General features: G+C 41.0%; 1 protein-coding gene across 2 annotated transcripts in view; it reads left to right on the top strand.

The window, feature by feature from the left end:
• Positions 1–16,416, top strand: part of LOC135492405 (uncharacterized) — a 72,434-nt gene that overhangs the window by 5,376 nt on the left and 50,642 nt on the right. The window contains exon 2 of one of the 2 annotated variants that reach the window (XM_064778872.1): positions 6,422–6,545. In XM_064778872.1, coding sequence (XP_064634942.1) covers positions 6,431–6,545 — 115 coding nt within the window. In that variant the 5' untranslated portion in view covers positions 6,422–6,430. Of the gene's footprint in view, positions 1–6,421; positions 6,546–13,684; positions 13,978–16,416 lie in introns of those variants that run through there. The other variant, XM_064778875.1, reaches the window with a different exon arrangement.

The following is a 16,416-nucleotide window of genomic DNA, read 5'->3' as shown; positions in this document are numbered from 1 at the left end:
CAGGCTGCTTTGCTTATAAAACGCACGTACCTCCACGAACGTCACGAACAAAATTAATCTGAAGCTATGTACTGTAGCCAGGTGGGAGAAACGAAATTGACTTAGATGATGAAATTACCGACGCTAGCTAATCCACATCGCGCATCCACTCGGGAGCTAGCTCTGTTGAGTAAACCTTCCTAGGAATCGATAAAAAATGCTTATACAATTTGTGGCGATTTAAACGATTATTAGTGTTATGGCTAAGGCGTGATAAGCTTTCATTTTGAGATTTGAGAACTGAAAATCGTGTTCCATTCCCACTGAATAAGCGAGATTCCAAGTCATGATCGGGATTGCATGTTTAGTAACCGTTTTCAAATCTGTTTATCAGAACAATTCTTCAATAAACCAGAGCATTGTGTGGTTACCTGATAGCGCGGAATTAACTTACAACCGCTCCAGGCTTTACCATACTAGCGCTACTATCAAGAATCGTGCCATGATTAGTGAGATTCCAATTTCGCATTTTGTACTTTTCAAGGTAATGATGTAAAATTCGGGGTATACGGTGTTGCACTGACGAATTTCACCTGCTGAATTAACCTTCTGCTTCAATCGACAAAGGTAAAGACTACATGAAGAAAGTCCAGCTTTTACTTGTTTCTTTCTCAAAATGTTCTAACCTTTCCACCCATTCTGTTGTGAATGGCTTAAAAGGTCATTTGTAAATTACATTTAGCGCATCCATCATTTGTTTTATCCATAGGACCAAACGATCAAATAATGGCTCCTAAGAAATCCCCCAACGATCTGTGAAATCGACAAACCTCTTCCATCTCAAATCCAATAAGGAAATCCAACAGTTACAGCTTCTTATACAGTGTATGCAAGTGAACAGTTATTTTTAGCACCTCATCACCAGCAGCAGAAAACCCGCGCGAGAAAATCCAACTACCACACTGATCACCTGAATACATAATCGAATTCTCCTTGTCGCCTTAGGAAGCTACTTTAATTGGATTTATGTCTTATCCTTGATCTTTTCTGATATTGTATTGGGAAATTGTGTTGGAGACACCAAAGGCGCTGTGACGCAATTTCATCACTTTGGGTGACGGGGACTGACAGGTTGGAATTTAGCCTCTTTAGTCAAGGTAGTGTGGTGATTTCAGAGGCTGAGTTGATGCTGATGTATACGGATATCTTCACAGGAGCGTGGTTTTGTCGGCTGCTGTTTGTTCTCTCGTCCTTCACATGCATTGACGCCTACTGCTCGCAGTTATTGCGTCGTTGTGTTGTCCATCAACAAAACCAATCGACAAATTCTTACACCAGTCAAAATCACCAATTAAAAAAATAAAACGGAAACTACTTTGATTTATGTCGTACTCTTGACCTTTTCTGTCTCCAGCGGAAGTAATCAAAGGCGGTACTGTGATGGCATTTCATCACTTCGGGCGACAGGGACTGACATGCTGTGATTATGCCTCTCCTCAGTCAAGGCAGTGTGGTGATTTCAGAGGCTGTGGTGATGCTGATATACATATACATTTTAATTAGTTGGTCCTAGTCTAGTCGAGACTGAACGTACTTCCTGTAGTAACACCTCAACTGTGGTGACGTCTTCCTCAATACTTCGTTAAGCGGCTGGCGGGTACAGTGGGGGTGAAGACATTCGTTGCAGTTCTACATGTGCGTCTATTACCGCTATCTCATTACAATAATATAGTGTAATCTTTGTACCCTATTGTACATTTCACATCGCACCAACATGTATATACGCACGCTGCACGAAATTCCACCTGTTGTTCAAGTTTACTCTACGGGTACGAATAAAAAGATCAATAAATACTCCCATTAGTTAAAACTTCATAGATAAAAAGAAAAAAAACCCGAAAGACCTGTTTGATTAAGTTTACTATACATGAAACATTCATTCACGTTTGAAGAAGTCGGAAAGAAACACGTGTCAGTCAGTTCAAATAATTATGAAAAAAATCTTTCGAAACAATAGGTTGAAGTTGAACACTGTATGTGGCATGTTGAAATACTGTAGACTAAGGCAAAAAGAAAAAGACTGTACCGTTTGGTGCAGTCTGTTAATAGTAATTAGCCGTCATCTTGTGCCAATGCATAATGTTGCGGCGTTTTCTTGCGATCGGTAAATTGTCTGTCGTTCAGGCTGTCCAGCCTAGTAACCCATCCCATCTTGCATAGATGAAACTCGTCATGTATCTAACACCCTATCAATTAATCGATTGATGTAACTCACAGGGGAAATCAATCAGAGGGGAGTCTGGCAAGAAATCATCCTACCTTAATTTCGGATGTTCATCACTCTTTGATGGCTTTCGACATTCAGATGGGCAGCTCGGCGCCTTTGTCAGCTCAGAATCGCGGACAAAGATTGATGTCGTCCTTTCCTTTCAGCGGTACGATGAGTGTTCGTTTCATGAGGAATCTTTGCTCAGCTGAATTACTTAGTGTATAAAAGCAACGGGACTGTTTAAAGGCAATTGCATCGATATGTACGGCGCGGAACACGTATCAAAATGTACCTGATGCACATTTCGAAACGTCGTATCTTCATGAAGTGACCACGTACATGTAGCATGTACGTTATAAAAAACCTTCAAGCATTACAAACAACGAATCTCACTTGTACAGACGTCTCAATGTTAAGAATTCGCGAAGCGCGGAATTAAAAAAGGCACCTAATTGTGCAGTTTACAGTAGGACACGTGCGACTTAAACGCACCGTAGGCCGAAACTGGAGGTAGTTCAAGATAGATTTGTGACCAAACTGGTAGTCCTCCAATCACAAAGTGTCTGGCAATGGACCTCGGGGTAACATTAATTTCCCATTATCGATTTTACGCCATACTGGCATCCCTGCTCAACTCAGGACGAAGTTTCTCCCAGTTGGCTTATGATCTATACAACATGTGATATTGTGAGTATACTAATACGACTGGTTTATTGATTAAGATGTCAATGCTCTGGGATTTATGACAGTCCAACTTATCAGAACATAGGCCGGGAGGCTCCGTGATGCTCAGAAATAAAGGTTAATATTTGGCGCATATCACAACTGCAGACAGGCATGACGAGAGGCAATATTCAATCCTGGCAAAGTGTCATGATGTCCCGCTGCAAGGCCGGTACGTTAAGGCAACATGAGCAGGCACATGGAGGCGAATAGGTGCGGAAGTGCTTACAGATTCCTCACCGTATATAAGCTGGCACAGTGTAATTAAAACATGAATTTCCACAAAAGAGTGGGAACTAGCCAAGGCAACGTTTGATTAAAAACAACTATAACTCATTTTTGGCAAAGGGCCTTCATCAAAGTGGCAACCACACAAAAAACTCCACGAATTCAACATCATGATGATCTGAAGCTTATGTGAAATAAGCCTGGTTATTACAGGCGAAGAAAATCTCCACTCTAACATGAAAGCCTCTGTGGGTCAATGGTTAGAATGCTGGACTTCCGATCTGCTGGTCACGGGTTCGACTCTCCGTGTGTCCACAGCATTTTTTTCTCTTCATTTACATTTTTTTTTATTCATTCATGTACATTAGTGTTATTAGTATTATTATCATCATTATTATCAATGTTTTTTTTTTAAATCTTGAAAACCCCTGAACACACTGATTTCAGACTGCAACGAAGATCTCACCAAAACTGATCGTAAACATGTCTAAAACCACCCCACAACACTTGCGGAAATCATTATTAGTGATCAGCTTTATAGATATTGTCGATTTTTGATAACGCAATTAAGGCTCGGAACAGCTGTCTTTAATGGTGATCATTATCCCCGATATAATTAGTTTATGGTGTCTCGGATTACATGCATGATGTCCTCTATCGATAATCAAGTGTATCAGTCTATCTGATAGGGAATTCTATCGCATTTTGAGAAATGAGAGGTGATTTAGATATGCCTTAGTCAAGCCCTTGCATGCATAACATGAATGGGCCTAATTATTTGCACTGTCCAGCTTCCTATTGCAGACTATTCAAAGTTATTTTATTGAATATAACATGTAACTGTCCCAGGTTTGTCAAATTATATCGATTAATATAACACGGTGCTGATGTAATTAATTGCCCTTTTTTTAATACATAAATATGTATCGAACGACGGAAGCCACATGTAGAGGATCAATAAGCCCGTCCAGGAAATTACGTTTAGCGCTATTCCTCGTACTAGTTACTTGTTACACTCGCTTTGCGAAAAAGTAAATGGCTGCAATTTATTTCGAGGAAATAGTTTTCGCTCCCATCACCTTATCGAAATTTAGGAAAACATAAACTTCATATGCCATGGGTCAGGCCTAATATTATCTTGTTTTGAGAAATTACGATTATGATTACCACGGGAAATGGCTGTTGGAAAATTCCCGGCGGGTCTAAATTGAGTTACCTTGTCTGAAGACGTTGTCGCCGCACTAGAGGGACTTCACTTGCGCTTCCAACACTTTTGACCAAAAAAAGTCACAACAAGTTAAAACTCTAATTTTCGCTAAAACAAGACATCTCCAAGCACCACACTCAGTAACACATTAGCAACGTCCACCTTCCAATTTTAGGGTAGCTGTGTACCCTTCCGACTCCCATACCGACTTCATCTCCGAATTTGATAGACGCACTTTCCATAGACATAGGGTTGATAAACCCTAATCTAAAGTAGAGATGATTTTAGCCTTGCCCTAGGCACATCTCAGGCTAATAGACCCCTCATCTAAAGCAGAGGTGGTTTATCTTCTATGCGATAGAAATGCACACTGATGAAGCTAAAAGCTATTTCATGGATGATCTATCAAGTTACTCAACAAACTGCACTGGCAAAAGAATACAAATTCAGAATCTTATCTCTGAAAAAAGCATTGTAAGTGCACAATGTTGTTTTTCTTATCTCTATCTTGAGCACTTCAAGAGAAGTCTAGACCCAGTGCAGGCTCTTTTTCTTGTTTTGTGATGTTATCTTTATGGTCGTTAAGTGTTCCGTGTACTGGCTTGGAAAAAGTAGAGAGATGAGGCAATGTCAATGACTCTCAATGTCATGGCCGGCTGAGGAAAAGGCGATTACGTATGTGCTGTGTACGCACAAAATACAGGATAAAATGGAAGGTCCTTCCTTCAAACTATTAAATGAAGTATTGCCGTTATTGATGCGGTTCTGGGATGCGGTTGCACCTCTGTATCTAACGTGCGCACCATGCAAAGTGCTTAGCAGATAATTGAAATTTGCCGATCCATTATTTGAGACTGAATGCAATAATATCGCAAAGTACAAATCGAATTTTGTGATCTCATTTAGTTTTGTGTAATAAGGTTCATGGAGTATAAACATTGGTATGGTAAACTGGGAGGGTGAGGCCAAATCTAGGGGCCAAATACGAATCGGCTCAAAAATTTTGCAGCCATTCTGAAATTCCATCTCGATAAAACCACCTGGTCTCTCACAGCTATGTCGGACCATCCTCGCTTTGAATCATAAGTTGTCAGATAGGAAGAGGCAGCTCTCAATGTTTTGAACACGGCTAATTCTCGAAATGATATCCACATGCTAACGTTCTTGTCATCAGGCATACTTAACGATAATTGGAGTTGGATAATGAAGTTAACATCAAGTTAGATTGTGCATTAGAGTCAGCATTGGTTAGGAAACCGCCAATATATTCATTAGATCTAACTTTCGTTTAATATAACAGCCGGTTTGTTTAGAATGTTTGCAGAATCATTTTAAAGCCACGTTTATCCGTCAGATTGAATAAAAAGGCTTTTAGTAAAGTATGTGTTCGCGTGCCATAGAGCTCTCACAGATGTAAATCTAATGCTTGTTGTTTGACCTGCCGGGGAAACCGCAGCTTTTACTTCAATCAGTCGTTGTGTTGAAATATCCCAGAACAGGTCACTCCCCTATCAGATCACTTGATTGTCATAGTGCTCAGAAGAATAATCACTAGATTTTCACATGCTTCAGGCTTATACCAAAGCTATGAGGTACGATATCACTGCTAAGAAAGGCCTACAACTTCATGTTGAAGCAACACTGGTGCATTGCCATGATGTACGGTGTGTGTGGAAGTATGCAATATCAGTGTTTGTGGTGAATACTGAACGCTTTTTGGAGTTGGTGCTGCTATTGATGATTAAAAATGACATTAATTGGAAGGAATTAGCCGTAGAGTATTTACATTATTAGAATAGAAGCCTTTAGGCTCTGTCAAACTAAGGGTTGTCGTGAAATTCCCCGAAACTATTGGTAGGAATGACAGGAAGGAACATTTATACAATATTCAAATAATCTCCAAGTTCAATCTTGATATCAGAATAATATGCATTAATGGCTCAGAATCATTGTCAAAACTACTTCATGGCAAAGTTAATGAGGACCTTAAATTACAGCACTTTTTCTTATTTCAGACTGCTGCCATGGAATGGCACAACACGCGGCGGAGTATACCCTATTCGGGCATACGGGGGCCGAGAAGAAACTTCTTGAAACCCAAACCACAAAGATTGAGATGGGGCCCGTCTAAAGTCTTTGGTACGTCTTTTTATTCGTTTTCTTGCATCCATTTGTTGAATTGAATTGAACTGAGTCGAATTGAAGCCTCGTCCACTTATCCATCAAAAAGCGACTCTCACCTACAAAATGGTTTACCCGGATTTACGCCAAAAAGGTGACCACATCATTGATGCGATCAGGAAGATCTTAGCCTCAAAGTAGAAAGGATTACCTGAAACCCTATATTACCTTCCGAACAATCGCATCCTTGATTTATCTCGACCTTCGTGTCAACAACACGTTATTTGCACTTTCAAGCAAAATCACGCTTCTCCCAAACGTCCTTAGTGTGATGAAATGGACCGCATACTTCGAGAAAATAAGATGATTAGACTTATAGAGCACCTTCGCTTCCCCTAATTTAGCTACTTGTGGCATCCCTTGAGGGACGGATAACCGTCATCGTCAGTATATACGTCAGAGGAAATCACACGGTCGATCGAATGGATGGTCTCGCACGTTTGATTTAGTTACTCTGCCTAGGATATCTGACGTGCATGTAAACTGAGTAGATTGTTGATTTTTGCATTGAACTCCGATGAACACGCCATTATTTCACTCTAGCTTACAACTTTTTACAACTTTTTACAACTTTTAAGATCACTAATTAGGTCACTATCAGTTTGGTTACTATCGTGAAAACCTGACGAGTTTGACGTTCGAAATTACCATTTTCCTTACGTAGAAATGACACGGTGTCGTTGTGAAGATTGGCTCAAATCTAATGACCGCTTTGGGGAATCAGGGTCAGAGGGTGTTGATAACAGGTCCCAACAACAGGAAGTCTTCATATACGCTTGCCACTTGAAGAGAGTGGTGACGGCAAAATCTAAATTAACTGACACTCGAGCAATAAGCCATATTCTTCATATTTCATAAGAGCCAGTCAAGTGCACCTTCCTCACTTCGATTTGATTGCCTCCCTGCTGACTAGGGCTTAAAATGGCTACGACACGTCCCCGAGTAGATTGATTTAATTAGTCCCCGCCTGGTGGCGTATCAGCCGAAAGGTGGTCAGCTGTGTAGCCACTATTTCCCAGTCACGGGCCACTCTCTGTAATGCAAGAGCGGTTGAACGACTCCAGTCCCGACTGTCTTATCAAATCACACACCAGGTCGATCCCGCGGCCTTGGTTTTCGATTAAGGTATTATTGACTCCTGGTAACTATGTGCTCAAAGACAGGATGAAAGCTCACGTTGATGCACTTTAAACTGAACGATGTCCGCTTTTGGCTTATTTTGATTATTTTGGTTTGGTTCAAAAGCATCATGTAAACGTTTTAATTTGCACGAATCAAAATAGCGTCAAAATACTTAAGACTGAAATCGTATTTGTGTAAATAACGATTAAAAACAGTCAACTCGGCTAATGATATTTTCGCTGGGCCTTATTTTCATATCGTGAAAAAACACACTCATTGCAAGCCAATCTCGCTCTCTCTGAAGTGACGACACGAACCTTATTAAATAAAACTCTATGTGACGACACACGGGAATAGATATATTCTCCATCATTCAATTATCAAACTGTTTCCTTGGTGACTAACCCTTAATTGATTGAGCCCGATAGTGATGTGATTGATAGGGAAGGGGGATCGATTACGAAAGATCTGGTCAGGATGCGCCATCATTGTGCTTGTAAAGACTAAATGATTTTGTCGCTGTCTATCTAGGATAATGTGTAACGAGTGACTTTATCATAAAGTCACCGACGTGATGAACAAAGTCTATTCGTGTTAGTTTTTTCCGCATCATTTTGGCTCTTCGGTGCGAACTACTGGTTGGATTTCTTTGACGGTTGTTTTTTTCATTGATCTTATTAATATCATGAACTCTTCATCCAAAGGTTGAGAAATAAACCGAACAGGGTGGACTACGCCAATAAGGGTACACAAATACATGCAAAAAATGGAATTCGTTACCATGGCTACTAAACAAACCTTGCTATCTCAACAAACCCGAAAGGAATCTGACTAGTACATGTACATGTAGTTCTCACTCCTTTTGTCTTCGTCGGGCTATTTGCCCATAGCTGAGTATTGGCGAGAGTCGGGGAATTCTGAGTCACGGTGTACTCGTAGGATATTCGAGGCGCTGTGTTCGCTTCGATCAGTCTCCAATCACCATAAAATTCCGCACGCTAATCAAACAAAGCCTGCAATTTATATTGGACGTGCATTTCATCTGCATCCATTACAGACAGTCAATCCCACTATTTGATGACAAATTGCCAAATAGTCAGTCTTCATTCATTACGAATTATCGAATTCCTGTCAAAACACACACAGTCCTGAATTTGTTTCCGAAATAACTGGCCGAATTCTGATGAAGTTTCGGATTTATTGTCGAAACTGTCCGATAACTCTGCAGGAAAGCACTATCGGATACTTACTAATACAGGGATTGTATGAAGATTGGCCAGTTCCATAACAGGCAAACGCTGTTGGGTTGTTACTACAAAGTACATGTATGAGGAAAATCCGTAAACGTAACTGAAACGCAAAAAAGGTAAACTGAAACGCAAACATGTTGTCGTGATCGCAACTCCAATTCAACCCTCGTCAGCAAAATTTTCATTGCTCATTTCGTGCTACACTAAACTTGGAAAAGGTAGATGAGCAAAGAAGTGAAGGGTGCAAAACATGTTTTCTATTGATTATCAGACTCACATCGATGACAGAGACCTTTTGAAGTGTCTTCTGAGCGTCTTCTTTAAATATGCCAGAGCATGTAGCAATCACTAATCAATTATTGGTCGTCGTTATGTAGGGACGATGGATCGATAAATGGCACATTCCAAACAGGAGATGAGAAAATAAATTACAGGAACGCTGTGACGTCATATGTTTTGAAACTGGAAAAATCTGTAATTGTTTACAATGTAGGGCCACGCGCAAGGTTGCGGAAAACACCGTTGAGACCACACATCACGTAGCGGAACTGCTCATTTGTAAGGGGAGTGGTGAAATGGAGGATATTGTTAAGAATCATCTCATTGTGATCTTACGATATAGCGTACGATTGTATGCCATTTATCAGTACCCGACTAGATATTGTAAAGCACAGAGTTTCAAGATGTCAGTAATTCGTTTTATACAAACTGGCTGAAACCCAGTATTTTTTTCAAATTTCATTACAATTTACTTAGCTTTCACGTTGCAAGTGAAGAAAGGTTGTCAGTTGCAATTTTTGTAAAAAAACTGTTTTATTAGTAGCATGTTGACGTACATGTAGCCTTCTCAAGGTCCGGTGTGAACACAATAAATGATATTGTTAACATGCCCGAAAATCTTGTGTGGCGCATTGACCTTGGCTATCCAAATGCATTTTCCATATCCTTCATTGTGGTGTTTGCCCAGTCTCCCGAAATTCAAAAATGGCACTTGACCACATCCTTTCTTGCACCAACCAATGAGGCGTTCTGGAATCAAAATCAGAACCTCTCTTCTTTCTTTGGAGTTCGATTGCAACTCGATAATTCCTGGCAAATACTACACATTGCAGAACGAATCGTGCTGTCTGGTGGTGGATGCTGACACTAGCATTCGCTCCAACCTGTGGCTCCAGTGGTGACTATGGTATGATCGATCGAAACGTATTTGCAGATTTCAGTTAGTCAAACTCTAAACAGGCGGCGCGGCTAATATAACGAAGCTGGCGACTGCCCTGCAGTGTGTGTGTCAGCAAGCAGCACCAGCATTCGTGAAGCATCGCCGCAAGTATAGAAAGGTTAAATCAGACTCCTAGAAGAACACGATTTCACAAAAAGGTCGTCGCATACAAAATGCGCCATGCCATCAAAATTTCGGGCAGTTATTCTATAGCACGAAGTTTCGTCATTTATTGGTCATGGTCAATCCGAATCCGCTATTCAAGGCACGCTCTCTGAAAAAAGGTCTTACTTTATCATCGTAACTCCATTGCTTTCCTCCTCATTGATATTTTTTCGGATTCCTTTTTTACGCTGTGTGGCATGGTCACGTTCTGTTGGCGTCTTTGGATGAAATCCATGGGTGTGTCGAAATCTCTCACGTTATTCGTATGGCTGTTAAAGTGGTTCCTTCTCGACATCACCGATCATGGATTATTTTCTTTTCAGCTATAATATTTAAGATGCTGGTGTTGTTCATGTATTTGAACACTTCTTTTCCGCATCCTGGCCTGTCTTAATATGTCCAAGTCACCGTTAAGCTGGTCCTCGATGCAGGTTCTTGATGGCCTTCTCCCTCAGGATGTGGTTGACATCATTGGCTTGGTATTGCGGGGGCAAAGTTCGTCTTCATCATCATCCTAAGATTATAGTATCTTGGTCAATGATTCGGACTGTGCCTTTTTATTATTCTAGTTCCCGTAGGGAAGCAGAACCCTCGACCCCTGGTTATAAGCCTGCTCTATCCCCATTACACCACTTGATCTCGATCTCTCAGTGTCATATTCGTTTTTATTGGCAATGAAGTCATCAAGTCAGAGCTAATCGGAAAAGCAAGGATATGTTTATCAGTACTGTACCATGTCTCTCCACGGTTAATAAACGGTCAAGTCAAACGCACCAATACGTTTCCTCTGTAAGGGGTATCGATCAAGTTGACCTGTCCTCTCCTGGCGTTTTGGAGATTACGCCCACACTCTGTGGAGTTGCTCTGTCCAAGCGCTGCAGAAATATAGATTTGATGATGGGAACTGTTACTGAAGAGCGAGAGATTATTTATGCAAGTATCAATGCGTATCTTCCCCCCCCCCCTCCTCAAGGGTTCGACACCTTTACGACAATATACCCAATGCACTTCACCTAAGCTACGGCAGGAGTTCATTAGACACTTATGGAAAATCGTCAGGTTATCACTTGCTATTATCCAATGATGTGGAAAGATTTCGACACCTAACCACCTTTTCCTAAGATGTTCGACATGCTATCACCTTTTTAGGTCAGAAATCACCAAAGATGTTCGACCACCACAACTCGGCACTGCACTAGCAGCACAGCAGAGATAGGGTCGCAGGGGCTAAAAATCTAGGCCATTATATCGATAACCTCAGGGCTTCAGCGAGTCCTTGGTCTCCAAATCTTACGATGATATGATACAAAGAAAATGAAACACAAATTACCTGCAAAGTAAGCCCGAAAGTATGCGAGAACACACGACACACGCGTTCACTACAACAGCATGAAAAGCCAATCTTGACACTAGAGGCGCTGATGTCGTTCCTAAACAACGGCTCTAGCACTGCTAAATTGCCACCATCTTGAAAAGCAGTACCGCGCATGTGGAAATGTAAAGAATCTTTACAATTGCAAAGAGGCTATCGCATCACCACTACGCCCGAGAACACGATGACTGCACTACGCTGCATTGATAGTTTGCAATAAATTCACGTAAAAACACACCAGAACATCTCGGGTTTTATTTACAAAGATCATATTTTGTTATTTATTTATAAAACAAGCCATTTTATGAAAGAAGGTGGCACTTACTAGGCCTGGATAAGACTTTGGAGTTTGAAGTGGTGGTGACGCAGTGTTGAAAACACCTGAATCTCAGGATGCCGATATCCAAGATGGCGGAATTTTACCAATTCCAGTGTCTGAAATTGAATTTTAATTTCGGCACTGTGCGAGTTTGCATGAAAAGCGTGACAGCGTCGAAAAATTGCGTACCACGCATGCGCAAGGGGGAATCCCCAATCCGGCAAGATTACGACGATGACCCCGCCGGGTCTTCGCCAAGATTACGGCAAACAAAACACGGCTGATCCAATCTTGCCGTTAAGCTTTCGGCGCAATATTACAACGACCTCGCACTTCATCGCCAAGAATACGACAATTCCAGGAAGAAAATACCTCAAGCTTAGGCAGAGAAACGGCGCCGAATCTTGTCGACCCTTGAGGAGGGGGGAAAAGATACGCATTGATACTTGCATTAGCGACCAATGGCATTATCAAGGGCACTATCACCAAGCTGTCGGCTGCCAGGTCACCTACAAATCACCTACGTGGGTCCTTCGGGCTATTGTCGCACGATTAATATGTCTGGCCGCGTATCACACCCAACTCTTGCTGATGAGGCGTTTGAGAACACACTAGCTTCAACGTGCCGGAGAAAGCTTCAGCCCGTAATAGCGAGCCATCCCGGATTTGTTAACGTGCATTCAAGTACGTTTAAACCTGGTCAACTCATCGAGAGCAGGTGAGAAAATCGGCATGAAATGGATTTCCACAAAATGCAGCGCACCAGTTGAACCCATTAGAGTAAAGAATAGAAACAAACAGAAAGGTAATTAGATGCCCATGGTTTGGAACCCATTCCGCTTAGAGTACATATCAAACCGATCGAGTTGAGAAGCTTCACAGAAGTTATCAACCGTATCGGATGCTTAAATCAAAATGAAATCTAGCTCTGAGTCATAGTAACCGCCAGTTGCAGGCCTATCCCTCTAGATGACTATAGGGATAACCTGACGCCATTAACTAAAGTAAGCCATATTACTAGTATATTCACTTGAAAAGAAACAAATGTAGAGTTTCCCAGTATCATGTTTTCAATCTGTGGCCATTTTCGCTGGTAATAAGAAATAGGCCGGCCTACATGTACCCCTGCAAGCCCAGTCTCAGTGCTGCAGCTCCTTCCCTTTGCGCAAGGTTGGCATTCATTCCTTTAGGATATCTTGGCATTTTTCAAAAAAGCAAGTGTTGAGATGTCACCTGACTTACATTGCTCTGGGAAAATACCTTTCGTTTGATAATATGTTTGTGCCGTGCGCCAATGCATTACACGGAGCAATATATTGCGCATCACTGTAATGCATGGGGAAGATTGACACTCGCGCGCGCTGAAAACTGGCAAGTATAGCGCGTAGCGTTTGATTTCAGTCTACCCCAATTTTTTTAGATTTATGTTTAATGCGTGCTGTACGTTCATAATTTATATCAAATACATAGTTTTTAAACGAATCTTGCCTTTACATCAAAATGTTTAAGAGAAATCCTCGAGTACTGCATAAGCTGACGAAGTCACTTGCACAGTACATGTATATCCTACGATCTCCCAATAGCTACTCTCCAATCATGACAAAATTCCACAGGAGCAAATCGTGAAATCACTTGCTGCACCACCTGGTAGAGACATGGGATGACCAGCTTCACTCTCCATCCTATTTTGTCATCAAGTGGACTTAAGTCAACAAAAGTATAGAGAAGAGGAAAGTGAACTTAAGTCATTAAAAATACGGAAAAGTGCAATGCATAATTTTCTGGATAATTCTGTATCCGAACACTTGATCATCGTTACAATTTGATTGATGTTCTCATGCGTTTTCATTACCTTTGTCTGAAGGTGTAGACTTTACACATGTTGTTTCCCCTGCCTTTCAAATCTGACGGAGTAACCGAAGGAGTACAACCTGAAAGTCAAGGTAAGCTTGTTCAAGAGAATAATTCCGATGCATTCTTTTGAAGTTTGATGGTAGCATTTGGTGTTTCGTGCATTGGTGTTTGGTGTTAATGATATAAAATTATATATTTGTAATTGCGTTTGCGCGATGACACGCTTTACATACCGCAGCTACAGTTTCTGATCTTTATCAGCGCGTAGCATCGTCCGCTGCGTGAAATGCATCATGAATACGCATGCAATTAGTAAAACAACTTCATTCGAACGCCTTAATAATATACTTGTATGAAAATTTGGGAAGCCAGCTTTATAAGCCGAAACTCGCAGTCTTGTGCATACCCCGACTTGCACGTACGATTGCCTAGTACATCGACCCTCTGACCGATCTCATGGTTTTTTTTTGTTATCGGTGTAGCTGATGACCTCCAACTTTCTGAATTTGGTTGTTATATCACAATTATTGATTGTAATGGGATACATTTTCACACCCGGGTATAAAAGAAGCGAACCTGGACATAATATGAGACCACAGTTGTAAACGGTGAGGGTGTATCGTACCCTGGAAACAATTGATTTTTCTATCAAATTCCACCTTCTGATTGATATTTTCAGCATTTTCCCATTGTTGAAAATGGGGAAAATAGGTGTTCTGTACCCGAAAGGGAAAGTAATTGTTATGTTCTTTTTCCCTTGTTTATTTTTGTTCATCGACTATTGGTTTTTTGAATTGGTTAATCGACATTGCGCATGGCACATTTCGTTACTTTGAATGGTGTATTGACTTAAAGTTATTTTCGATAAAAGGCAATTTAGTCGCGTTGCTACAAGAGAAATAACCAATTGCCAATCGAAGTATCCTAATTGGACTGTCACCAATGTGTTCCAGGACTTAGTCATATTTTTGGTGGTTCTTGCTATGGAAATATCACCGTTAGCGGTTTTACAATGTGTTCCAGGACTTGGTCATATTTTTGGTGGTTCTTGCTATGAAAATATCACCGTTAGCGGTTTTACAGCGCAATAGCAAAATTTCAATTTTTTGCATAATTCGATTACCTGTAATATGTTCTCAATATCAATCCAAGAGCACACCTAAATTATCCCGCAACTATCGAAAACGTGATGTGCGCACTGCGCTAACGAACAGTATACACACAAGGCTTGCATGCACTATAATTATCACTGCGACATTATATTGAATTATTGGCACCGCCTGGTGTTAGATTAGTACACTAGATATAGTTTAGACGTGAGAAAATACAATGAATATGAATGAAGTTGGCCATTAAGGAGCTGATCTTCTTACTCGTTAGGCGTGGGTTAAGACGATACGTGGCATACTTGAGGTACTGTAAGAAGGCTGCATACTAGGCTTTTCAGGTGCAATCTATCAACGGACGCACCTAGCAGATTAAATATATGCTCGTAATTTAGATAAACCTCAGACAATTTTTACGGAACTGATTTTTTACGAAATATTTCTTGCATCCTGTTTCTGCCATGAAAATGAGCAGAATTAGGAAATGTTAGTTATACATATCAATTGTCGGATAGATATTGGTCCTAAAGACCAGACACCGATATCTTCCCACAGGAGGTCTTTGTGTGATTGTATCAGAAACGATCCAAATGCCTGTTATATACATGTAGGAGGATGATACACTGGATACAGCGATATTCTAGTAATCACCTTGTCCATGATTCGGAACGGCATGCACCGGCTAATCTGTCGGAACGACCAGGCAAATGCCAGCGACGAGCACACCCGTAGTTGTTAAGTGCTTTCGAGGACGAGGTAGGAAGCGGGTTTCCCAACCCATTAGACCAAGAGCTACAAACATCGACGTACGAAGTATGTAAATGTATTGAATCAATGGCGGTCTGACTCCTCGTGCTGTTAAGTATATGAAAGCCGATTGACGAATGTCGAGTAAATGACCACAGTCTTTCCATTTGTCCTTTGAAGTCCGTAAGGGATGCGAAATTGCGCTATTATCTAAAGGTCAGGAGTCTCTCTCTCCTCATAACATGAGTGGGGTACAGCGGCATGGTCCTAGAATCAAACATGTCCAATATATTTAAGCTTTCCCTATAATATGACTTGCAAACTGCCGCCTGATGATTGTAAATGGTAATGATAACTAAGAATAGAATAGTTGTTCCAATTTTATACGACACCTGCAGTATATGATGGCGATTTCTGTGACCGTGATGTTACGATCGCACTGATCATTTGTTGATGACGATTTATTGGCTGATTCTTGACACTCTTGTGGATCTAGGAACTCCGGAAGCGTTCTCGGGGCATGGAGACTAGACTAACATGAGATTGTGCCTGATATTCCTTCAAATACAATTCTAGTTTTAAGTTGACGTTTATTTCATTCATGGTAATACAGCTATTATACAAACACAAACTTTTTCACTGGTATATATCACGGCAACACAGTTTAAATTTCAA

This window comes from Lineus longissimus, chromosome 8, assembly GCF_910592395.1.
Source record: "Lineus longissimus chromosome 8, tnLinLong1.2, whole genome shotgun sequence".
NCBI lineage: Eukaryota > Metazoa > Nemertea > Pilidiophora > Heteronemertea > Lineidae > Lineus > Lineus longissimus.
Note: the sequence above shows the minus strand (reverse complement) of the source record. Positions and strands in the feature narration are given on the sequence as shown.